This window comes from Astyanax mexicanus, chromosome 1 (assembly GCF_023375975.1).
Source record: "Astyanax mexicanus isolate ESR-SI-001 chromosome 1, AstMex3_surface, whole genome shotgun sequence".
NCBI classification, from domain to species: domain Eukaryota; kingdom Metazoa; phylum Chordata; class Actinopteri; order Characiformes; family Acestrorhamphidae; genus Astyanax; species Astyanax mexicanus.
In genome coordinates, this window is record NC_064408.1 from 34,489,558 (window position 1) to 34,516,934 (window position 27,377).

The 27,377-nt window shown below is 37.4% G+C and overlaps 2 protein-coding genes across 2 annotated transcripts in view; both read right to left on the reverse strand.

Annotated features, from left to right (window-relative positions):
• Nucleotides 1-1,618: 1,618 nt before the first annotated feature.
• On the reverse strand, nt 1,619-17,320 carry apool (apolipoprotein O-like). Its single transcript, XM_049476487.1, has 9 exons — nt 17,255-17,320; nt 13,289-13,390; nt 13,044-13,163; nt 10,706-10,760; nt 10,111-10,209; nt 9,730-9,821; nt 9,124-9,219; nt 6,116-7,610; nt 1,619-2,777 (listed from the first exon to the last, which is right to left on the reverse strand). Exons 1-9 carry the CDS (start codon nt 17,264-17,266, stop codon nt 2,689-2,691), a joined length of 2,160 nt encoding a protein of 719 aa, XP_049332444.1. The 5' UTR covers nt 17,267-17,320; the 3' UTR covers nt 1,619-2,688.
• Nucleotides 17,321-18,418: 1,098 nt separating this feature from the next.
• The window catches only part of si:ch211-26b3.4 (connector enhancer of kinase suppressor of ras 2), a 48,202-nt gene continuing 39,243 nt past the window's right edge, over nt 18,419-27,377 (reverse strand). Inside the window, exons 21-23 of the mRNA XM_022680848.2 lie at nt 26,858-26,940; nt 24,669-25,337; nt 18,419-22,564 (exon numbers count right to left, since the gene is read on the reverse strand). Coding sequence (XP_022536569.1) covers nt 22,343-22,564; nt 24,669-25,337; nt 26,858-26,940 — 974 coding nt within the window. The 3' untranslated portion in view covers nt 18,419-22,342. The remainder of the gene's footprint in view (nt 22,565-24,668; nt 25,338-26,857; nt 26,941-27,377) is intronic.

Here is a 27,377-nt window from a genome sequence, read left to right on the forward strand (position 1 = left end):
CCTAGTCTAACAGCATTTTGATAATATATATATATATATATATATATATATATATATATATATATATATATATTGTCTATTACTAGGCTTAATCATTGTCTGGGAAAATGTATGGAGCTAAATTAGTGCCAAAACTACGCAAATAAAGAAAACGTATTCTGTAAATATGATACTACTTGCAAACAAACACAACACGTTTTACAAATACAAAACTCGACTATCTAACACACACGGTGTGTTTTACAAACACAAAACCTGATGGTTGTAAATATATACGTAAACTTCAAACAAATACACAGCTGTTTTCTAATACATTGCTCTTTACAAACAAATATTACACGTTTTACAAATGCAAAAAGCAATAAACAACAAGTAGAACATGATTTTCAAACATTACCGTGTCATGATTCACGAACACGCACAGCCCATTTGTAAATCACGTGACTTTTGGCACACTTTTAGCAGTCGCAAACTCGTGTTGAGATTTTCTCACAAATACACATCTATCTATCTAATTAATTTAAACACCAATTAATATTTTTTTCTTTCTTTGTTAAAGAGCATAATATAAAGTATTTCAGCATGAAAGCTCATATTTGTAATGTGTAACAGCGTCCTATATCATAATTACATCTCTGCTGTCTGTAACAAACCAAACCGTGTATAAATCGGGTATAAAATGTGATTATTGTGATTATTATAGATGTATTAAACACCTTAATCAGTGTAAATTAATGCACTGGGGAGCGCTGGAAGCGGGGCGTGCTTTGCTGTGCAGCCACAGCTTGTGAAGTGTCCCTCAGCGCCACCTGCTGTTCTGGAGCGATGCATTTGTAGAGTTGGGGTGTATTTGTGAGAAAATCTCAACACGAGTTTGCGACTGCTAAAAGTGTGCCAAAAGTCACGTGATTTACAAATGGGCTGTGCGTGTTCGTGAATCATGACACGGTAATGTTTGAAAATCATGTTCTACTTGTTGTTTATTGCTTTTTGCATTTGTAAAATGTGTAATATTTGTTTGTAAAGAGCAATGTATTAGAAAACAGCTGTGTATTTGTTTGAAGTTTACGTATATATTTACAACCATCAGGTTTTGTGTTTGTAAAACACACCGTGTGTGTTAGATAGTCGAGTTTTGTATTTGTAAAACGTGTTGTGTTTGTTTGCAAGTAGTATCATATTTACAGAATACGTTTTCTTTATTTGCGTAGTTTTGGCACTAATTTAGCTCCATAAAAATGCCCCTTAAATGCAGAGTTTAACCTGTTAAATTGGATTGTTCAAAAGTTTGGAATAACACTTTATGCAAATATTGATTATTATTTATATATAATAACAAGTGTATATGTGTATATTTATCTTTAATTTTTTGGGGAATTTATCTGCTTCGAGATATCACTGCTGCAAGCACTGTATAATTACTATTTGGGATACACATAACTTTTAAACACATTAAAACAAGAAATGTTTTATATAAATACTCTAAAATGCATAACTTACTATACTCATTATAAACAGGTCTAACATTACCACTTATGTTCCATCATAACAATACAGAAAAAAATGTAAATCCAAACTTTTCGGCAGTAGTGTAAATCTGAAAATTGTCAAACTCTCATCATTTTAAGCATTTTAGCTTTAGCTTTAATGTCAATGGTAAACAAAGCTACAGAATAAAAAAGCCAATAAAGCACAATCACTACAGTTACTGCACAATGTAATTTGATTGTTTATAGCATTTCATAGTATGGTCACAGCATTTTGCACCTCAGTGTTACTGGAGGAATCTGTTTTACAGCTTACAGATGAAGAAGACACACAATATCACATGATAACCTGACACTGCAGCCATCCAGATGGAACATACATGTGCAATTATTGCAAATATGATCTTAATAACGTGCAGGCTTTTAGAGAAAAATGAATCATCTCAATTGAATAATTGCATAATTGTAATAATAATAATAATAATAATAATAATAATAATAATAATAATAATAATAAGACAACTACCTACTACTACTACTACTTATAATAATAATAATAATAATGATAATAATAATAATAATAATAATAATAAGACACCAGGGTGGTAAGGCATAATGGCTCAGCTATATTTCAAAAATTTTAATTGTGTAACTTCTAATATTCTGTAAAAAATGTTTTGGCTTTAAGGTTCAGATTTACAATTTTACATGTAATCATTTCACAGTATATAATGACACTAGCTTTTAGCTACAGACAAAAAATGGCTCAGAGATGTAAATATAGAGATACATTATTGGAAAGTTTAAAAAATTATATTTTTCAGATCTAAAAAGAAACTTCTAAAATATGAAGTCATAAAGAGGTAGTCTATTCTAGTTATACCAGGAAAAGTGTTTTCCATTTCTTTTGTGAAAGGTATGTGGTGTGTATATGTATGCATGTAAACAGTTGACTCTGTAATGTAACATTGAGAAAAGCTGGAATAAATAATCTGGATATAAACGTGTGTGTGTGTGTGCGCGTATGTAGGTTAATGGTTATTTCCCACAAAACATCTCACGATTCATTTTAAACCATTACCAAAAAACCCTGTTCTGAACTACTGACACTGCTCTTTTGTTCCATCCACCACCATCCTTTTTGTCTTCTCCTTTAAAGGTCTCTTCCACCTTCCAGTTTTTCGGCTGTTTGTTAAGCTAATTATCCACGAGTGCTGTACATGTCAGCATCTTCAGGGTGAGCCTGCCCGTGGTCCACCAAGGATGGGTCAGGAACAAACCGTGGTTTCACTGGAAGAAACAAAAATTACAGAGAAACAGAGAAATGAATACATATTCTGTTTCTCAAAATCCTTCATGAAGTTGTATACAGAGGTGGTTCTAAATCCTGGTCTTAAGGTGCACAGACACTGCCTGGACAAATTAAAGTTGCCACCAACAAAAAGAGTGCACTCTTATATTTCGTTGGACCACTTTTAGCTTTGATTGCTGCACACACTCACTGTGGAATTGTTTCAATTAGCTTTTGCAATGCCACAAGATTTATTTCAATCTAGTGTTGCATTAACGCTTCACCAAGATCTTGCGGCATTGATGATGGTAGAGTCTGACCACTGCACAAATTCTTCTCCAGAAAATCCCAAAGATTCTTAAAAAAATCCATGTGTGAAAATGATGATCTCATGCTCCCTGAATCACTCTTTTACAATTCCAGCCCCACGAATCCTGGCATTGTTATCTTGGAATATGAACATATCATCAGGAAAGAAAAACCCATTGATGGAATAAGCTGGTCTATATTCAGTATATTCAGGTTGAGGTCAGGTTCTGACCTTATTCTTTCAGCACATACTGTTGCTGGACCTAGACCTGAACAACTGCAGCAACCCCACATCATTTACTTAGTTAAATGCAGGTGGCCACTTTTTTTGGCCAGGCAGTGTACAGTACAGGCCAAAAGTTTAGACACACCATTCAATGCATTTTCTTTATTTTCATGACTATTTACATTGTACATTCTCACTGAAGGCATCAAAACTATGAATGAACACACGTGGAGTTTTGTACTTAACAAAAAATGACCTGGCCCCCACAGTCACTGGACCTGAACCCATTCCAGATGGTTTAGGGTGAGCTGTGACACAGAGTGAAGGCAAAAGAGCCAACAAGTGCTAAACACCTCTGGGAACTCCTTCAAGACTGTTGGAAAACCATTTCAGGTGATTACCTCTTGAAGCGCACTGAGAGAATGCCAAGAGTGTGCAAAGCAGTAATCAGAGCAAAGTGTGGCTATTTTAAAGAAACTAGAATATATATATATATATATATATTTTTTTTTTTTTTTTGTAATTTCACTTTTTTGGTTAAGTACATAACTCCACGTGTTTATTCATAGATTTGATGTCTTCAGTGAGAATGGCCGGTTCAGTGGCCTTTACTGTATATATTAGTGTTTTGTTTTCCCTGCTCCAATTTATACTTAAACTAATATATATATACACATGTTAATTGGATCGACTTTATAGGCCTTCAACCTTGTCTTTTAGTGCAAGCAGAGGTTTCCAGGACCCACAAACTAAAAACTATTGTGTACTAATCCACTAGTATGAAGGGGGAAAACAGCAGCAATTAATTTCTTTAAGCCAAACTACACAATCTTATTATCACCATGTATACAGTATTCTTAATCTTGAGAAATCATGAGAAACTTTCCATTCCATGTATTTCTATGTAACGTAAGGTCCTTTGTAGGGGTGTGACGAGATCTCGCGAGATTAAAACGTGACAATATTTCTCATCAAGCTTAAACCTGTCTCGTGGGAAGAAAAATAATAGTTTAGTGTGGACTTTTTAAGAGAGAACTGGCAACCCAGTAGCGATACAACGGGTGGCTGGGCAGTGAGAGCAGCCCTCAGCAGAAGAGGAAAATTCTGGCATTTGCATAGAACAGAGGTCACTAATGGGCGGACTCAAACGTTGTCCGATGCGGACCCAAACCTACTGAGAAGGATTTAATTGTATACGTGCTTTGCGGCGCAGTAAATCACAGACCAATCACGTGTGGTGTAAGATCACCAAACGCTCTCTTCAGTCAATCAGATCTGTGCAGACGCAGTAAGGAAAAAAAAATAAAATAAACACACCGCTCCTCACGCGGAATCCAACCCGTGTTGTCAGCGTCACGGTCGTGAAAAAACACCTTTATGAGGAGTTAGGGAGCCCGAAAACAGGCGGAAAAACGAGAACTGGACCATACTGAATTCTAATTAAATACTCCTGGCATAGAAGATGCTTCTGCTACTTTTAAGTTGTATATCTGGCTGCATTTTGGTTTTCCAGTGGAAACAATAAACAGTATCAGAGTGACCAACAAGACACAAACCATATGTAAATACTGTAAGTAAATCCTACACGTGACTGTTTCATAGACAGGTGTACTAAACCCTTAGCTCTGTACTGTATTTAAAAAAATGTTCTGTCTCTGTTTGCACTTCAAGCATAGTCTTAATATGACTGGTTATGGTTATGAATAGTTAAATTACAAGAGATTTAGGAGAAAAAAACACAAACCATGAGCTTAATATGACTGGTTGTAGTTTGCACTTATTGTTTGCACTATATAAGACCTAGAAAAGTTTTATTTTAATTTTTTACCTATTTTTATTTCTATTTCCTATAAAATCAATGTGTGAGAGAAACCAGTCTATTAATTGTGCGTTATATGATTTCGTCAAATAAAACTCTAGTTTTCAAGCCATTTTTCATTTTTGACATTTTCTTTAAAATTTTATTTTTAAATCTCGTCTCGTTTTCGTGAACCCAGTATCGTGTCTCGTCTCGTCTCGTCTCCTGAGATTAGTGTCTCGTCACACCCCTAGTCCTTTGCATATGTATCAATTTGTAAATGTATTTTTCTTTTCTTACTTTAAAGGTGCAGCATCTGGAGATTTAATTTAAAGCCTGTGTTTGGCTGTTAATTAAAAAAAAGATTAATTCACTGCCATTGTCATTTAACAGCACAGACACAAAAAAAGGTTTTCTTTTGCTTTAAGACTTAGTATGATTAAACAAGTTACGACTAGTAAACCAATTCATTACTTTTTTAAAACACTATTTGGCTGGTAAGAATTACTAGTTGTGCAGTTGCTAGGACCAGCGTGGATGCATTTTTTCATTCCAGCCAACTAGAAAATGTCATCAGTTTTTTGAAGACTGACCAGTTAATTAACCAAGTGAAATAAGGTGTGTTTCTGGTCCTACAGAATGTAAGATTGGATGCTTCTGAATTCTTATATCTGGGAGCCCTCTAGTGGCAAAACATCCTCATGCAGTACAAAGTAATTTACCCTGTACCATTTCCCAAAGGCATCAATTAGTGCTATTTTTTTATCTTAACTGGGAAAGAGTGCATTCTGTATGAAGCTCACATGACCAATTAAGAATTGTCTTTTTGCAAAGATACTTTTGTTCATTTTGTGCACATAACACACCTGTTGCAAGTGAGATTTTGCATTTAATTTAAACTTTTGTGTGTCGGTTCTACTATGAATAATTAGTATTAGAAAAGCATTAAATTAACATTTCACATAACATTCAGCTGCTGCTCCACAATAACCACCTGTACTCACCTTTTACAGAGTCTGGATTTAAAGCTGAAATCGGTTCTGCAGCAGCAAGGGAAGTAGTCTCCTCTTCAGTAGGTGGAGGTGATTTGGCTTCACCTACATCTGAAAGAGGTGATGTGGTGTCTTCGGTGGCAAATGAGGGGGGTGTAGTCTGACCTTCAGCAAGTGCAGTGGGTGTGTTCTCTGCAGCAGGTGTGGAGGATGTGGTCTGTTGTACAGTAGCAGCAATTAGTGTGGGCTGATCTATGACTGGAGGAGGAACAGATACAATCTTTTCTGTGGTTGAAGGACAGAGTGTGGTTTCTTTATCAGTTGGAGGCAGAGCAGAAGGTAGTGCAATGTTTTCCTCTAAAGCAGGGGCTGTATCTGCACTGTCGGCAGGAGGGGGAGAAAGAGAAACATCCTCTTCTTCAGGATTCTTCAGTTCTGACAGAGAAAATGTAGGGTGCTCTTCAGCTGGCAGAGAGACTGCTGGTGTGGTTTCTGTTTCTATTGGTGCCAGCTCAGATACGGCAGGATCTAAAGCCTCTAGGGCAACTTCAGCAACTTCTGCAGCAGGTTTAGAGCCCTCAAAAACAGGAGCAAACTCAGCCACATGTGTAGGTTCATGACAAGCTTCAGTTTCAGAATCTTGTTCAGGTGCTGCCTCCAGGGCTGGTTCAGCCAACAGTGGTGCAGATGAAGACAACACTTCATCAACTGCTGAAGTATCTACAGCTGGGGCAACTTCTTCAGAGGCAACCTCTAACACTAGTTCAGCTGCAGCTTGATTCATCTCCTCTGAAGCCACATTAGGGTTCAGAAGGGTCCCGTCAACTTCAGGAGACGTTTCTAAAGTGAGAGTAGGCGCTGAAGCAGCCTCAACCTGTGAAACAGTAGCAACTGCTTTTGGAATAAGATCTGGAGGTGAAGCATCTGCTGCTGCAGAAATCTCAATAACATCTGTTGGTGGAGCTTCGGAGACAGGAGGGACCTCTTCTGGGGCAACATCAGGTACTACCTTAACTTCCAGAACTAGAGTATCCTCTACTGGTGCACCTTCCCCCACAGGGGTGACAGGTTCCAGGGTAACATCAGGTACTGGGGCAACCTCTACAACTGCCAGGTCTTCTCTCACCTCTGATAAAGTAACGTCAGACAGAGAAGCAGTGGCAGAAACCTCTGGAACTGTGACTTTCTCTGAATTGGGGATTTCCTCTACTGGAATGGCCTCTTCTTGTGCAACAGCAATGACAGCTATTGAAGAATCTTCTACTGGGGCAACATCTGGAAGAATCTCTGATACAGTGTTACCTTCTTGTGGGATGTCATCAGACAGTGGGGTAACTTCTGCAACTGATGTAACTTCATCAGCAGGCTGGCCCTCAATAACATTTTCAATAGTGTCCTCAAGCTCAGTAGCAAATTCTGCTATTGGGGCTACTGGGGAAATTGCTTCCCTTGTGATGGCTTCTGTTGGCTCAGGTTCATGAACTTCTTTCGAGCTTGAAGTAACAGGCTAAAAAGAAATTAAACATAAAAAAAATTACTTTACTCCAAGGTATTTACTTACTTAGAACAAGAACACCACTATTCAGGGCTGAGCCTAAAGTTTTGAACTTTGTAGGTTTCTTTGTTTGCTTGTGCCGCCCTCTTGTCAAAGGTTCTCATAGGCCTCTGCCTTGAGTGAGCCTCTGAAAATCTCAATGTTGTCAATGGGCCATGTTGCCCGAAAACTTATTCCTCCTCTCCATCTTACTGAAGAACAATTTGGAAACCTTACCTCTAGGTGTGAACATGCAAAACAGAGGGGTAGGGCTAAGTGGTAGGGCCAAAAAGTGAAAGGAGATTGGGCCCAACTCAGCATACTTGTTGCTTCATAAGCAAATAATTGAAATTACTGAATAATTTAAATAGAATTTTGACTATGACTAGAATCCTGCTACTTGGCTCAAAAACTGATGGCTCCTGGAAAAGGTTTTGGGCAAGGTTTTGTTTTTTTGGGGGGGTATTATTTATCTTGATCTATTTTGTATATTCTATTTTTATTGTATTCTTTTAATTTATCTTATTTTATCTATATATCTATTTTAACAGCTCTTGGGTGTAAACTGGATCGTGAGATCACAATTTCGTTCCACCTCATGTACCACATGTGATGTGAATGAAAATAAAATCTCCTTGAATCCTTGAATATTGGTCCATCAGCTCAGGCTTGGCTTTTGTCTATTTTGAGTGATTTTTTTATGTACTGGGTTTGATTCATTTTAAGTATTGTGCCTTCATTTATTTCACATGCTTTCCCAAACTTTAGCTTTCTTGCATAAACTCTCTTACTCTCTCCTGTCAGTACCTCTCTCTCTGACTATGTAGGTGTTTGGCGTAAGTTCATATACAGCTTTCATATTAAGTAATAATATCCTGGCCTAATCAGTTTTGGTCATTGGAAAATATTATATTCAGGCTTCCATTTTATGTGCATGTAGACCTCTACACTGGGATAACAATGTTTTTGTGTTAGAATATTTGCTTAACATGTTTCATATTTTTGTATGTTTTTTCTCTGCTGAAAATCAACATATAATTTTACATTACTGGCTGTTCAGTCCTAGAGAAATGAACAGGCACGTTTCAAGTGCATTAATTGCAAGTCTACAAGAAAACAACAAAAACTGATGACTGAAATAGTGACCTTAATAGAACCAGAAGGTCAACCTTAACCAGACATTTGGCTCTGATTGGTCCAAGAGCTGTCTATGAGTCACTGCCAAGTTGCAATGACAGTGTGGCCCAGTAAAGCAATAAACCATTATGAGAAAATCAATTACAAAGTGCAATAAACATCAGTCTGGCCCCAGATTAGCAATTATAGTGATGCAACCTAGTAGAGAATCTCAAACATAGCAGAGGATAGTGTTTAAAATAGTTCCTGACAAACGAAACTTTATCACCATACATCTATAATACAAACTTTTTGAGAGATAAATCAAAATAAATTCACTAATTTACAAATGTACACAATCATGGTTTACCTCCAAGCCCAGCTGAGTGACAACATCTTCTTTGGGTTTGGATTTAATCACTGAGGCAACTAATGAGCTGGCAGAGTACACCTTCTTTCCAGTCAACTAGAAAAGAAAGAGAAAAAGAAAAAATGAAAGAAAACTAGATCAAAGAGTGCTGGAATAGATTCATAAAAAGTTTTACATTGTTGTGCTGAAAGTCTGTCTAAATGACTATGACAAATTCAACAGTGAATGTGAGTCTCTGGGGAAAGATTTCAGAGCCTATTATTAGAGAAAGACTTTGGGAGAGACTCAGATCAGATATAAAGTGAGGAGAGATAAATAAATAAAGAGGCACAGATTCAGTGGAATCTTGCAGTTTTTAGGCCTGTTTATTTACTTTTTTGTCTCATCATTACAGTCACATTTCTTAAACCTTTCCATTGTGTGTTCCCTATATTTTACCAAATAGCATTAAATATCTGCTTGGTGTAGTCAGAATTTATTCCTGAGCTCAATATTATTAACATTAATTTAGACTTTAATAATGGAACAGGACATTGTGCTGCACATTTTGCATGGAGTAATGCCATTATTGCCTTTTTTTAATCTGTTTTTTAGTAATGCACATACTTTTAAAATTCCCACTGTTTCTCTAGGGTAACACATGGCAGCACCAACTGTAGTCAAAGCCAGAGGAAAGCCTATTCTCTTTACCCGAGAGCCTGAAAACACAAGCAAACATTAGATTATACACAAATATGGCTCAAGTTATGCAGTAACACTATATTGTAACAATTCCCTCTTTTATAAAAGTTACATAGTGCAGTTAGAGGCATGTTAAACCTGAAGTGAGCTGATAGAGAAAATTACATTTTAGATGTATTATAAACATGATATTGTTTAACTTTTATTTCATTGTAAACATGTATCCTAATGTTGCTTTAAACATATTTTCTTTACACTCATTTGCTAAAATTTCTGTATTAGAGCCCTTTAAGGGTCATGTCTTACCCTTGCGTGCCAGGATGAGGCCCGCCAAGCCAGACACAGTGATGACACCAACTCTCGGGAGAAATCCAGGGGGCGGGTCTCTCAGGAACTCATACATGTCTGACAGCCAAAACATTAAGGGTCAACAGCAGGGCTCAGAAACTGAACAATAGCTAAATAAAAAAAACCTGCAGGATGAGTGTTTCTGATCTTGTGTTCCCATCCCAACATACCAGAATAATTCAAAGATTCATTCATATCCGGTTGTTACAGGTTCATTTTCATTCCACTTCACTAAATCGGTCCCAAAAGAAACCCAGAGGCTCATGTTTACCACATTCAAATACAACTTAATGTATCTAGTTTGAAACTACCATATACTGTACTTAAAAATCTAATTATTGATTTGAAAGCAACCAATAAACTTTACTGCATTTTAACCCTATTCATTTGATTAGCACCAACACGTGGAGTAATGGAGCAGAACTTTAGTGAGTCAAATTGGGCGGGTAAGTCTTAGAAAATTTAAATTACCAATGTTTAAATAAAAATGTCTATATTTGATGGGAAATATTGATACGATACAGTATATTGCGAAATAAAGTAAAAATCTCACCTTGCCCAGACTGGTATAAAGATGTGACTCCAATTTTGACTGACGTACAACCATTCTGTTAAAGAAAGAGATTAGCTTCAATGATTCTGCAGCACTTCAGAAGAAAAGCAAAAAAGCAACAAATAACATATCTGGGGTGCGTTTCCTGTACAACGACGGAGCCTAGCATTGAACTAACGTGGTACGATGCATCGTTAAACTAACTAACATCTGAAGTACGACCGTTTCCCGAAACCATCGTACTTTGTTGGTACCACAGAGGTCTAAACTATGTTGGTTTGAACTACTGTGGTCTTAACTAAGGTGTTTCCAGATGTGTTCGGCCAGACTTTCCCAGCAGAAAACGTGCAAAACTCACAATCTTTAAAATATTATGCCAAAAATATGTTTCTAATGTATCATTTAGGCTATTTATATTGTAATTATCACCAGAACATAACGGACAACAATACTATTGATAAAATAACAATGAACTGCAAGTAAAATGTACACAATAATTGCTATATATTAATTATTATTTGTAACAGACAGTGTTACTTAAAAAAAACATACACATATTTGCTATTGCAATTTTTTTTTTAAATAAAATAATCACCATTCTGAATGAGTCTTATTAATATGAGACCTGAGAAATGTGTGTTACTCAGTGGTTCAGCAGAGCGCCTACGACGGTGCAGCGCGCGGTGTTCTGTCGAATTGTGCAACCGATCGAGATGTGCTTCTCAACACCAGCGCCCAAGCGTGGAAACATTTTTTATTTATTTATTGTTTTTTTTATGGTAATTCTGTTCTTTTTGGGTGCATTAAACAACCAGAAACCCCTTGTCATTATTTCTGAGTATTACAAATGCGTAAATGACAGCTGATGATAATGAAAGTAATAATAAGTTAGCAATAATAAAAAACATAAGGTTTATAATCACCCCTAATAACCCTAAACTGTCTCCTGATATTTTGATTCAGGCTTTCCAAATAATCTACCGAAAGCATGTTTAAATATGGGGCTTTTTCTAGCAATTTTATATTTAAAAATTAAATATGCACTAGGGTAGTACGGTTTGACAGGGTAGCAAAACTCGACAGAACACCGGATGGAAACCTAGTTCGAATCCCAGTCGTGGTTTTATTCTCTTAATGTTTTTTTTCATAATGGCAATTAATGTTATTATTTTTTACATATATATTAATGTAGCCTACATATTTCTACGTATTTCCTGTAATATATTATTTAACAAATACTAATTGATAACATTTGTATAGGCCTAGAAACACACACGTTGTATTGGCTAAATAATACATTTTCTTTATTCACACTCTGTCTGGTCCTGTTACCTCCAGAGGATAATTAGGTAATTCAAAACACCTGTTTATTACATGTGTCTATTTATTTTAAGACACTTTTTACTTAGTTTTTTTCTTGTTATGAATATATTATTAAAAGACACCTTCTTGCCTACTGTATGGATATATTTGTTTCACTGGGTACAAACAATGCAAATATACCCTCAAAGGTCCTTAGGGTACAGGTGTTTACGTTAAAGCCATTTTAGAGTATTACCCCAGTGACAGTTTAATAGCCTTATTCACAGAGTGCATATAGCACAGTGGGTTTAAAAAAATAATTATTAACTATTTCATAAATGTGCACAGCACAAGTTATCTTTACTCAAGAGATGCCTGCTTGAATAATTGACATACATCTTTCCAAGACTGTAAAATACATTTTAGCTAAAGAGCACTTCAGTGCACTCTTTTCACTACACTGAATTCATGTTTGCCAAATAAAGCTAAATGTTAAAGACAGACTGAATTTTATTATTTTACCTGGGCGCACATGGATAAAAGTGAAGTGGCTCAATTAATGTAATTAACACAAACATTAAAAGAATAGGTACACTTGACATCTTAAATCCTCGTGCAGCAATATTAATGTGATTTATCAGCTTTCTGAGTCCTACCGTCCATCGTCTGCACTAATAACCAGGAACTAAGCTCCTAACGACAGGTCTAGAGCTGTAGTTGGAACGACGCAGCTGAACCACGGTAGTTGCGAATATTCGCTGGAACTACGGTTCTGGGAAACACCTGAGTAGCTTAACTAAGGTTCGCGCTATGCAAGTTACTAACGTGGTTACCTCCATAGTTCCAACTACGCTTTTGGGAAACACCTGCGTCGCAGCTGCATCGTCCAGACTATGTAAGTTGCTAACGTAGTTAGCAACTACGCTTTTGGGAAACGTACCCCAGAATCACAGACCCATATTTAATCTAAGCTTATATTTAAAGCATTTGCAATAGTGATTCAGCACTAACACTGTTTATTCTATAGTGTGTTTACCTGCACTGTTCTTACGTACGGCTGGAGGCCCACTCTCACTCGGCCCAGTCCTGTCTGCAGGCGTCCAGGTTGCTCCTCCACATACTGTGCCACTGGAGACTCTGGGTTGTAGATAGACAACTGGAGAGGGAATATGGTAAATAACAGACAGAATTAAAAAAAACAAAACAAAACAAACAGAAAACAGAACAGAACCTGAGCTGTCCATTATTATGTTTAACAGACATTACCCCACTAAAAATTACCTCTCGTGGTGATATCATGTCATCTGTCTTTTTCTCAGTCATGGCGTAAACTCGGAATGAGGCCAGTCCCAAAGCAGCAGGAAATGCTGCCAACTTCAGCACCTGGAAATTAACATCCACACACACTGTTCCCTTATGCTGTGTATATTGTACATCATATTTAACACATTTCATTGGATACATAATAACTATTACAACACAACCGTGAACCATTCTCAAAGCCACCCACGAATGCACAGACTCGTTCAACTTAGCTTAATATTTTCCTAAACAGACATATTCCCAAAGTACCTCCCCAACTTGTGGGGTCACCAAGGCAATCAGGAAAAGAAAAGACATTGGGGAGGAACCAAAACTCAAAATGGAAAATACCTCATAAGAACAAGACTTAACAAGAAAACTGTTTTAGAAGCATAAGGACACACAACTGTGAAGGACCAAGACTCTAAAAAAAAAAATCTTAAAGAAGAAAACAAGACTCTAAAAGAAAAAACAATAAAATCTTGATTAAGAACCCCTGAGAGAAACCAAGACTCACACACAAAAAAGAATCAAAAGGAACCAACACACCACAGGGAAATGAACTAGTGCTAAATGAGCATAAGCTTGAAACACACAAAATAAACAAATAACCCCCTAAAAGTCTGAGTATGAACCCCAAGAAGACCCAACACTCAGCAGAAGAACTTCCCTAAGTTAATAAGAAAGCACTACTGAGAGGAACCAAGACTCAAGAGCAAGAACTGAATAAGGATATGAGGAATAATAATTTAGAGAAACTTAGACTGAAAAATATAACCTTCCAAAGAGCATTAGATGAGCTTTTCTAAGAGAATGAGAGAGAGCTACATAGATGAATCCACACTCAGTAAAATAACACTCAAAAGAACCTCCCTAAAAGTATGTGCAAGAACCAGAAAACAGAGCCAAGACTCAACATGAGAACTACTGAGAGGAGCAAGTCTCAGAGGAAGAAACTTTCAAAGTGTAGGAAGATTCTGTGAAAGGAACCAAGACTTACCAGGTGAAACTACAGTACTTTGTCTTATATACACACATGCTAATATTATTAATCATTTATTATATAATCAAAACTATTTAACAAAATGGGTTTTATATATGGAAGTATGGAAATCAAATATTAAGTAAAAAAGGCTCTTTTTAACTTTTGCAACATGTATGAGCAACAGGAACAATGAGGGGGACATCTTTAGCAAAAACTGGCATTTGATATGGTTGATTTAGATTTGCAAGCACTTTGAATTGGTATTGGTCACCTTGTTCTGTTTTAGCGATACTTTTTTGATTTTTTACAATTAATTTTATTATCTTGATATTATACCAGAACAGGGTGGATATGAGGAATATTAAGTTAATGTAATATTGTTAATTACAAACATGCAGCCAGTGTCCTCAGCCCTGTGGGAAAAATATATATAAAGGTTGAGATGTGACTAATGTTTAACTTTGCTTAAATGGGTGGACAGGGAATTTTCAGAATGTTTATTAAATGTTTTATGAAAACAGCTACATAATGGTTGAAATGTGTACATAATTTAAAAATCTTTTTTTCTTTAAAATGCTGTTTTAAGTTCAAAAATATTTGTACTTCTTTAAGCAGCATAAGTTAGCTGATATGACAAAAAACAAACTCACACCAATAAGAAGTTTAAAATCCCTACGTACTTAAAACAATGAGATTATTCATAGTAAATCTTGTTACATGGTGTCTGTAGGCCAGTTAAACATCTATTGTAACTATTTAGGTTTTAGTTTTATCTGTAAATCATCATGTGTAATGTAAACTCACTCTGATAGATGTAGAGGTGAATTAAATGCTGTTGCGTTGTGGTTATGCTCCTCTGAGTGAGTGTGTGGTTGTGTGGTGGGGGGTGTGGTTTACACGTGTTCAGTATAGTGTGTGTGGAGGTTCAGTGTAGAGGTCTGCACTCCCGCGGGAGTCCCGCGGGACCCGCGGGACCCGTCAGAATATGTTGCGGCGCGGGACAAAACTGCATTGTTATTGGCGGGAGCGGTAATTTAATCAATACAGGCCATGCGGGAGCGGGACCACATTAACATGTGGTCCCGCTCCCGCAAATTGATAAATAGTTAAGAAAATTATAATAATCACGCTATGATTCCCATGCAAGCAACAAAAAAACACAAGAAAAATCTCTCGGAGGATGGACACACACACACACATTTTCAGCATCTCCAGCAGGCGTGTGCAGAGGAGGGGGGGGGGGGGGGGGGGGAGGGGGGTGTGTAATTTAAAGGACGACATTTACTATACTGGTGCAAAATAATAATAATAATAATAATAATAATAACAATAATAACAATAACAATAACATTGTTATTGTTATTGTTATTATTGTTATTATTATTATTATTATTATTATTAATAATAATAATACAAATATTAATTAAACTAATTGAATTTAATTTTATATATTTTTACATTTATTATTTTATATAATATAGATCCACTTCTAATCCACTTCTAGGATTCTTGATGCACCTGATGGCATGTGTTTGGACTGCGAACTGAATTGCTGTTTTAATAAATACATATGTAAATTTGAAGCACTAAATGTAATTAATTCAATTCATATTAGGACTGCGGGACGGGAGCGGCGGGAATGTGTATGTGGCGGGCGGGAGCGGGATTAAAAGAAGTGATTTTTTTGCGGGAGCGGGCGGGAGCGGGACAAAAAGACGCGGGAGCGGGCGGGAGCGGGTTTAAAAAAACAGTCCCGCGCAGACCTCTACTGTGTGGTAGAGGTCTGCACTCCCGCGGGAGTCCCGCGGGACCCGTCAGAATATGTTGCGGCGCGGGACAAAACTGCATTGTTATTGGCGGGAGCGGTAATTTAATCAATACAGGCCATGCGGGAGCGGGACCACATTAACATGTGGTCCCGCTCCCGCAAATTGATAAATAGTTAAGAAAATTATAATAATCACGCTATGATTCCCATGCAAGCAACAAAAAAACACAAGAAAAATCTCTCGGAGGATGGACACACACACACACATTTTCAGCATCTCCAGCAGGCGTGTGCAGAGGAGGGGGGGGGGGGGGGGAGGGGGGTGTGTAATTTAAAGGACGACATTTACTATACTGGTGCAAAATAATAATAATAATAATAATAATAATAACAATAATAACAATAACAATAACAATAACATTGTTATTGTTATTATTGTTATTATTATTATTATTATTATTATTAATAATAATAATACAAATATTAATTAAACTAATTGAATTTAATTTTATATATTTTTACATTTATTATTTTATATAATATAGATCCACTTCTAATCCACTTCTAGGATTCTTGATGCACCTGATGGCATGTGTTTGGACTGCGAACTGAATTGCTGTTTTAATAAATACATATGTAAATTTGAAGCACTAAATGTAATTAATTCAATTCATATTAGGACTGCGGGACGGGAGCGGCGGGAATGTGTATGTGGCGGGCGGGAGCGGGATTAAAAGAAGTGATTTTTTTGCGGGAGCGGGCGGGAGCGGGACAAAAAGACGCGGGAGCGGGCGGGAGCGGGTTTAAAAAAACAGTCCCGCGCAGACCTCTAGTTCAGTGGTTTGGTTCGGTTCGGTCGGGTCAGTGTCTGAGAGAGCTGGGCCGTGTCTCCACATGTTCAGTTCGGAATGTGAGACTGAAGCGCAGCGGCTCGAGTTAACGCTCTTAAAGGATTCAGTTAATCCAGAATACTGGAGTTCAGACTGAAGCCGTGCTTGAATTATAGCTGTAACACACACACACACACTGTCCTGCACCCTCACTAAATAGTGCATGCACAGCACAGCACAGCACTGCTTTCTGTAAAGAGAGTGAACCGGAGAAGGTCTCTGCAGTAGAGTTTAGAGAGTGGAGTTATTTATTAGTCAGTTAGAGTTTAGTTTTGGGCTCTACGCTCGGGGGAGCAACTCACCTTCACCGCCATGTCTGATCCTCCTCCTCCAGTGAGCGGTACGGCGAGCACAGCGGGACAAACCCAGACCCCAACATTCACACACACAATAATAATAATAATAATAATAATAATAATAATAATAATAATAATAATAATAATAATAATAATAATAATAATAATAATAATAATAATAATAATAATAATAATAATAATAATAATAATAATAATAATAATATTACTATTAACAACAACAACACTATTAATATGTTTCTTCTGTCTTTTTAATCATTTTTTACACTGGTTTAATAGATTTCAGATTTTTTGCAAGAATTATACAATCTCTACAGAAATCACACATTCTAAACGCTACACATTTTTTTGTCAGAAAGGTTCAACACTATGTAATGATACCACAGAAACCTTTTTATTGCTGTAGTGTAAAATTTCTTCTTCACTTATCTACATGTTTATAATATTTAATGCTCCTATATATCCACCATTCCCAGGCTAAGAATTATCCCTGCATGACGCAGAAGTATTAGTACATGCCTTCATTACCTCAAGGCTAGATTATTGTAATGCACTACTTTTAGGATGATCCTGCAGTAACCTAAAGAAACTTCAGTTAGTTAAAAATGCTGCAGCCAGAGTCCTTCCTAAAACTAGAAAATTTAACCATATTAGTCCAGTACTATCATCAGCACTGCACTGGCTTCCAGTCAAATTTCGCAAAGACTATAAAATTCTTCTGTTAACGTATAAAGCCCTACACAGGCTCGCTCCTGAGTATTTACGAGACCTCATCTCCTATTACGAACCACCACGATTACTTAGATCTCAGGGTGCTGTTTTCTCAGTAGTTCCTAGAATTCAGAGGAGCTCTGTAGGAGGAAGAGCTTTCTCTTATTAAGCACCTCAACTCAACTGGAATAATCTCCCTGAAAATGTTCTCAATTTTTAAGTCTAAACTAAAAACTTACTTGTTTAGTTTTTAGTATTTTTACTTTTTTTGTATTTGAGTGTCAGCAGTCTTTAAGCTGCTTGTAGATTATATTGTGCCTATAATATTGTTTATATTGACAGCAGCCCTGGGAAAATATACATCATACTCCTTGTATTAGGGCGTGAGACAGCCTGATATTAAAATGTTTGCCTACTTAAATCACGACACAGCCCCATAAGTGCAGAGAACTTAATTTATTAGTTTTACATTTTACAATCTTTATCATATATATATATATATATTTATATATTTTGTATATGTATATATAGGAAAAAAAGAGCCTGCAGTGGAGTGACATGATTGGTTGTTGAGAGCAGGGAAGGGTGGGACGTACATGTCAAGAAAAAAACAAAGCATAATGTACATTTTTAAAAGTTCTTCGCTCAGCAGCGCCGAGGAATAGGGCAGCCGATACGCGCCCAAAACCACAGTGAAGCCCAGACAGACACACAAACACACACACTGGCACACATACAAATAAAGATATACTCACTCACACAAGCATAGATATATGCTTACACACACTAGACACACGTCTCTCTGTCGTGCACACACACACCAGTGGAATTATAAAAGAAAACAGAAAACAAATTGATGTGTGTGTTGGGGTTTGTTTCTGGTAAGCTGTACAATTTACAGACTATTACAAAATAATTACATTCTACTCAATTAAAATACATCCCACCACAGTCCTATTCACAGTCGAAAATAATGCAAGTGAATAGAATAGAACAGAACATGTGAACACTGTCTGTAAAACACACTGTCAATCAACACGCCAAGCTCCAGGCCACAAGTTAGCTCGACATGTGGAGTGTCTAACCCTCAGACACTGTAGCAACAGGCAGCAGCAACACAAGCATGGTGCACTTTTACATAATTACTTTCAACTCTTGGTTCATTAAAAAAGGAACAGCACAACCATGTTGTGGTTTGTATGTCAAAGACGATATGCTCTAATAAACACTTGACACCAAACTATCAATGTGTATCAGTGTTCTACTTCTAAAAATAACTCAAACCAGCCCATACTGAATAGAATAAAATGAACCAATATATAAAAATTACACTATTAACTCAAACATCTGAGGGTTAAACATACACCTGTCGGGTTGCTGTAAAGCTCGTCCCCAAACCTCAGATACAAACGCGAGCCGAGAATTTCGAACCCGATCCTGGATGTAAAATTCTCAGCCAGGATTCTTGAACTCTGACACAGGAAGTGCATAAGACAATAAGGAATGAAAAAATCCCCAACCTGAATATAACCCATAGCTTTAGACGATGGCCACTAACCCTCCTCCTGGAGATCTATCTTTCTGCAAGTTATATCTCCAACACAAATCTAACCAGAGAGGAACCATTAGAGCAGGGTTCGTCAATCCTAGTCCCATCACTCTCTACCCTGCAAATGTATGGTGTTCCCTAATTCAACTAATTTGATCATTAACAAGCCCTTGCATGGGTGTGTTAAAGCAGGGAATCCTTGAAAATGTGCTGGATGTATTAAGGCCTTGATGAGTTCTGGCAAATGAAAGAATAATCTGACATTTCAAATTCATATTAATTATTTTTCTATGTGTCTGCATTGACTAACATGCCAGGGACTTTTTTTCCATCTGATATAGAAACATACTTTTTGTAATTTTTTTTGTAAACACCATATTGCCAAAAGCATCTGTTCACCTGCTTTGTGTTTAAGGATCTATACACTTTATTATTCACATCAAGTTTGGAAGTCTGTAGTCATTGAATCTGCAGAAAGTTGGTGATCTCTGCTCACTATGTGCATCAGTATCCACTGACTCCGCTCTGTTATTTTACACAGGCAGAGCGAGTTGATTTCGTTTCCAGTCGCTACCACTTTGTTATAATATAACTGACAGTTGACTGTGGAGTATTTAGTAGTGGGGATATTTCATGACTACACTTGTTGCACAGGTGCTGCTTCCTATCACAGTACCACACTGGAAATCACTGAGCTCCCTTTTTTCACTAATGATTGTAGAAGCAGTCTGCATGCCTAGACACATTATACAGCCGTGGCCATGGAAGTGATTGGAATCTGAGTTTAATGATTTAGATGGGTGAGCGAATATGTTCGGCAATATAGAGCTCTGGAAAATATGAGAGACCACTTAATAATTATGAGTTTCATTTTCTGCAAATAAATGCTCTAAATTACAATATTATTACTTGGAATTTGCGACAATTGTTGTCTGTACTTTATAAAACAACAATGCCTTTTTTACTCAAAGATTTACAAAACCGGAAGGGGGGGGTTGTGGATGGTTGCTGGCGGAATATATCAAGTGAGAAGGGGGGGCACTTTGGGGGCAGTAATGGCACTAAGACGCAAACGGGCAGGTGCTCAATCAACGTCCGCCCTCCCCCCCTCCCCCCCTCTGCACGTGCCCGGATATGAATGTGTTCATGAGTGGAAATGTGTGCTGTTAGTGATGAAAAACAGCAGTGTTAGCTCTGTGCTACAACTCTGTATCTAAATACTTGCTGTAAATCTATATTTAAACACCCATGATGTCTTTCACAAGCTTCAAATGTGTGTATTTAATCTAGAACAGAAAATTTGTTCACTGGCACTAGTGCTAGCTCAGCTCTAACATATTTAATAATATTTTAACATATTATAATAAAATTCCATTGTGGGGGCGCTAACAAAAGTTATCATTGTTTGACCTTTGACATTTATGGGCCAAACTGTAGACCTAGATCTAATGGTCATGGGACAGACTGAATGTAAAACCCCACAGTTAGCTAATCAAGCCCTTATGAAGGCAAGATGAGAAGGTAAGGAGGCGAGGGTAGAGGTTGGAGCTAAAATCGGACAGAAAGTAGATCTCCAGATGCAGGGTCGGTGACCACTGGGTTAGGAGGTAATAGTCAGCTGCTGGGCTGACCCCAAGCAAAAAAACAGTCAGAATACCAGATAAGCAAAGCTTTTTGTGTTTGTCTTCCTTTTTTTCCTTTTTCTTTCTTTTAGTTTTTTTTTTTTTAGAAAAAAAAATATTGAAGTAGAAAGCTTCTGTCTTTGCAGGGCCAGAAGATTGCATTCACAATTAAAGTTCACAGTTTTCAACAGAGGATGCAGCTAGGCAAAGGATATTTTCTTATATACATACTTTTCATCAGCCCATTTTGGTAATATAGTAATATATCATTAAACCATGCAGGAGTTTAGCTATAGTCTAAATATCCTAAAGATCCCGAGTATCATTCAAATTACAGACGCGTCATTGGCTGCCGCGAGATCCGGCCATTCCTACATCACAATGCACAGGAAATACTAATCTTATTTAGTCTTTCACATTCTTTCTTTCTCTTTCTCTTTCTCGCTTTCTATCTCGCGCTCTCGCTCGCTCACACACACTCGCACTCTCGTGCGCGTTCACGCAGTCTTGCATGCTCTGAGAGTCGTACAGAGTTGACACAGTAGGGCGGTGTTGCTTGGTAACAGAGTGAAGCCCGTTGCCCATGGCTACATGAGCGCTCTTCCTGCAGCATTCTGAGGGAAGGAGATAAACAAACAAACAAACAAACAAATTCATAAAAAAAAAATGCAATATTATAGTAAATAGAAAAACACTGGGTTTTTAAACAAAGAAAAGGGAAAAGACTATAAACAAAAACAAATAAACAAAAAAAAAGATTTTATTTTTCTTTTGCATGGTGTCTTTATAGTTGTAGTCAGCTAAGATGGACTGGTGAAGAGGTGCCCATTGGTATTTGTGTGTATGTGTTTGTCCAGTGTTCACCCGCACAGAGCAGAGTCTTTCACAAAATGCCTTAAGAGTTACTTTACAGTGGACTGGCTCACTTAGTGGTCAGTTATGGTCAAGGACGGGCAGTAAAGATTAAGGGGGTCCCACAGTGATTGCACAGTGTTTCATTCATGTTATCTTGCATGTGTGTGTGCATGTTTGTGTCTGTGTGTGATATTTCCTCCACAAATCTAGCTATGTGTCTCTGTCCATTAGTGAATAAATGGGTGAGTATGTTTGCATGAATCAAAAGATACTTCTCTCTGTATTAAAGTGTGTGTGTTTGTGTGTGTATGTATGTGACAGTGTGTGTGTGTGCATGTTTCAGACGTGAGTCTCTATAAAGGAGTGCGTGTGCATCAACAGTGTTGGGGAGAGAGGTGAGAGGTCATTGGGATCGGTGGACGGTTCAAGAGGGGCAGAGCTAAACTCGCAGATGTCCAGGAAGAGCTCATGGTTCCTCTGCTTCCACTCTCGTAACTTTCGTGAGGTCAGACAGGGGTCGTCCAGCACCTGAACGATCGCAGCCAGATCTCCTTCTTTAGCCTTGGGTAGAGAAACGGACAGAGAGGTCAGAAAGCACAGTCATAACATAATCCAGGCTTATTTAAACACAGTGCATCTCATGATACAATATTATCACAATAAATTACCTAGAATAACGATGATATAACAGTAGTGTAATTCTATATATATATATATATATATATATATATATATATATATATGGACAAAAGTTCACTCTTTCACTCATTTTGGAGCATAAATAAGGGAAATGTTGCCCATTTATCCAGAAGAGGATTTTTGAAGTCAGACACTGTTGTTGGACAAGGTTTCACAGAATTTGCTGACCAATATTCTTCCCTGGAGTAATGAAGTTAAGGCCGAGTCTTTGGAAGTTTAGCTCACCTATGCTTTAATAAAAAAAAAATTGATGCCACATATTGATAAAATACAATCAAAACAATACAATATATCACAATATTGATATATTGTCCCATCCCTAATGTAAACACATTCAAAAACTGTTTATCATGTTTTTTCATGTTATTAGAGAGACAGTTTATTTTTGTACTCTCATTTACTGAAATGCAATTAAAACAAATAGCTACAAGGAAGTGCAATATTGAGTGAACACATCCAGAGCTGTCTATTTCTGTTGGAGGCAGCCTGTATTAAAATAAACTTGACTATTTTCATTGCAGACCAAAATGCCCCAAAGCATTGTATTGTTAAGTCTATGTTATCTGGTGTAGAGAGAGTACTCATTGTGATGCTCACCCAACCAAGGGCATCTTTTTGACCTCCCAGAATCCTCACTATCTCTTATACTTCAAATCCAAGCCTATTCCACCAAGAGGAGCATTTGAGACCACATATATCAATATATTGTTTCTCTGTTTCTCTGTACATCTGAAACTGTGACTTGATTGGATTTACCAGTGTTACTTTGAGCTAAGGCTAAGGTGTTGTCATGATCTGCCACTCACACAGCACTGACTCTCAAATATGGGTACTCTTATGCTGTTGTGGCTTCATCTGCAGCTACTCTGAAGAAAAAATCTGCACATTTTAAAGGGCTTCAATGGTATGAATGGCCTCCTGTGTTAATTATCTTTTTCTGAAAGTAAAGAAGAAACCATGATAAACAATATTGCATCAATCCTGCTCTAGTCATTGTGGTAAAACTGTTTGTTGCAGCACTGTTTAACTATACACAGAGGGTTTGAAAAAGTCATGGAACTTTGGAATGCCTGAACTGTGTGAATCAAATTTAAAGCTTAATTTACTGTACCTACACTGCCACACAATAACTGTAAGCTATTAAATAATATCTTGTTTGATTGTATATTTATAATCCTAAAATTGATGCTATTTTTGTGTTCTTTGTTTCAGCCTGTGGCAGATTACTTTGCTGCAAAGGTATTTTGACCTTTAGTGCAATGTGACCAATTTGTAAACTGTACGTACAATTACACATTGTCATAAACCATATAAGAACATCTACTTTGGATTACAAAACAAATCCACAAAGTGTGTAATAATCAGCATGTGTGAGATCAGACACTGATGTTAGACAAGGGGGCCCGGTTCACAATCTCTGTTCTAGTTCATTCCAAAAGTGTTTAAGTTGAGATCAGGGCTGTTAGCATTCCAGCTCAGCCAATCATGCTTGCTTTGCTTTGTGAACTGTGAACTAAACACAGTCCTGATGGAACAGAACATGGCCTTCCCCAAACTGTTTCTACAAAGATGGAAGCTTACAATTGTCTGAAATGTTTTGGTATGATGATGCATTAAGATTTCTCTTTACTAAAACTAAGTCGCCTAGGTCTTAACCCTTAAAAAATAACCCCATAGCATTATTATCCCTCCTCCACCAAACTTTACAGATGGTAAAGTTTGAGTTCAGACAGTTAACATTCTTCTGGTTATCACCAAATCCAGATTTATTCATCAGATTGCCAAAATCAGAGAAGCATAATCTAAATGTAATTGATTCATAAAATGTGTTGCATTAGGTTCCGAGGTAAAACCTGCAGAAAGGTAACTCTCCAGGAGAAGCATTGGAGACCACTGCCACTGATATGATCTTTTCATCTTTTGATGGGAAACGGTGTTTAATTTTTATGGTGTACCTTCAGCATACCTTCAGTGTGGAGCGCAGAGCTCGAATGCGGTGAAGCCTCTCATTCGTGGCTGGGTCGTTGCTGCGTTTAACAAAGGAGCGTCGAAACTCCTGCCGCGTAGAGGGCCGCTGTTGGCCAAAGGCAGACACACTAGCCTGTTCCAAAGATCGGTAAAGCTCCTCCAGTGGGTCCAGCTGCTGAGATTCATGCAAACCTTCCTCCTCTTCCTCTTCGTCCTCCTCTTCCTCATGGAGACGTGTCCGGGGACGGAGAGTTCCATGCCCGTGTGCATGCCCAGTATGTGTGTGCAGGACCCCACGGTTCCGCGGGAGGCTCTGGCTCCTCTGTTTGTGAACGTGGTTGTGCCGTGGACGAGGCTCTTCACTGTCCGTCAGTGGAAAAGGACCATCTCGCTCAGGTGGGCATCGGCGACGGCGGGCTGGAAGAGTAGCCTGCCGAAGCCTCTCGGGTGACAGTTGCATGCTCCGCCCCTCGCCCACAGCACCGCCCCCTACCGTCTGGAGGTAGTGAAGGCCCGAGCTGCCCACAGGTGTTTCAATCAGGTCCTGCCAGGAACGGCGCTCGCGATGGGTGGAGCGACAGGATGAGTGCGAGTCCTCCGCAGATGAGTGTGAGAAGGTGGAGCCACTGGAGAAGTGTCGTTCTGCAAAAGGGCTGGTTGAACTTGCCTGAAAAAAAAATCAGTACTATTGATGAATAATAAATAACACTACACTGAAAACCTACAATTAGTCTGAATTGTAAAACTGGATATGTTAAATAAACTATGTTAAATTAGGTAAAAATTTAAAATGGAGATCTTTGAGTTGAATCAACTTATATAATAACTGAGTTGACTTCTGACACAATCTGTCTGCATATTGGGTGTGTCCCTCAGTTTCTGACACTCACCATCAGTGTGAATATAAAGTGAATATAAAAATAGTTTGTATTCTGGTTTTTATGTTGTTGGCCGTAAGAAAAAGCATTCGTTTCTGAGCCGCTATCTCTAGTTGTTTACTCAATAGCATTTTTTTATTTATCTAATTTTATTTGAATATTTTAAATCTGTATTTTACTTAAATTTAATCAAAGAGAAGACTAAATACAAATCTGTTTTATTAACCCAACCATAATATTCAAAGTAGATTTATTATGCAAAGCAACCAATATAACAAAAATGTAAGCATCTATTACAATAACATACAATTTAGGCACTAAAAGTTTTAGTCTAAGTAACTCAAGTTTTCAGTAAACATTACTTAAAAATCTTAAAGGAGAACTTTGGTGTAAAATGGACTTTTGGTGTAGTAAAACATGATAAAAACAAAAATAGCTTTTTCCACCATTATCCAGCTCAAAGTAGCTTCACACTTCCTTGCTAGAATCCAAAAAGCCTTGACATTTAAATTGAAGCATTAATAATTTAAAAAGTGCACAAGAAGTTAATTAAAACCACTTTAGCTCCGAGCGCCGCCATATATACATAGACATATATACATACTTTTCATAGCGTAGCAGCGGCGCCAGAAGCTGAAGACTGTCATTATAAGTATAGTTATGGTGTTGCACGGCACTAAAGCTAGTGTTATGGGTTGTAAACAGTGTTTTTTTAATAAGCTTCTTGTGCACTTTTTAAGTTATTAACTTTAAAGTTATTAAATATCAGGGCTCTCCAGATTCTATTAAGGAGGTGTGGAGCTACTTTGAGCTGGATAAGGATGGAAAAAGCAGTGTCACCCAGTCTGAAAGGTGTTTGGACAAACTGTTAAAATTTCTGGATCTCAGAAAGCTGTGGGAGGGTGGAGGTGTGCTATTCATCAAAGGTAAGTACTTTTTATCATGTTTTACTACACCAAAAGTCTATTTACACCGGAGTTCTCCTTTAAGGCAACCGGCTTCTTAAATTATTTAAGTAAATTCAACTTATCCAGGGTAACGTTGTAGTAACACTATCTGCAGTTTATGTGGTATAAACAAAATAAATAAGGTTCAACAGTTTAAGATGAGGCCTGTTAACACAAGGTTAAGTAGTGTGGCATACAACTTATTTACTTATTAGCAACATTAACCTAGTTGTAGCTTCAGTCTAAAACTAAAGAAAATAAATCTTCAGACAACAAACATAGTGATAGTGGGGGGATTATGTGAATTCCATGCTTAACCCAATACTATTTAAAAATGTAGCAAAGACACAAATATAACTCACTGATGGATTGCGGTGGTAGGTTGACTCCTGTTTGAGTGTCATAGATCCATCCATCTCCTCCTGATCACTCTCACTCCAGTAATCTACAGAATGACATCAGAAAGCCTTACATCTGTCATCCAACACATTTATAGTACAGCTTCTTCACTCTGCATCTCTGCACTGCATTCATTTATTGCTATACAGCTCTGGAGACCACTTAAAAATGATGAGTTTCTTTGATTTGACCAAATTGAAAACCTCTGGAATATAATCAGGAGGAAGAAGTATGATCACAAGCCATTAAAGGAACTGCTTGAATTTTTTCACTAGGAATGGCGTAGAATTGTCCAAAAGCAGTGTGTAAGACTGGTGGAGGAGAACATGGCAAGATGCATTAAAACTGTGAGTACCAGAGTAATTCCACCAAATACTGATTTCTGAACTTTTTAAACTTTATGAATATAAACTTGTTTATATTCATTTTACACATATACCTATAAATAGCAAAATCAGAGAAACTGAAGTGGTCTCTTAATGT

Excerpts from the sequence above, each read along its gene's own strand:
- apool (XM_049476487.1), bottom strand. Across the intron at positions 10,761-13,043 it reads CGTACGTAAGAACAGTGCAG|AATGGTTGTACGTCAGTCAA; the intron begins GTAAACACACTA and ends TTTCTTTAACAG. Across the intron at positions 9,822-10,110 it reads CCTCATCCTGGCACGCAAGG|GCTCTCGGGTAAAGAGAATA; the intron begins GTAAGACATGAC and ends TTGTGTTTTCAG.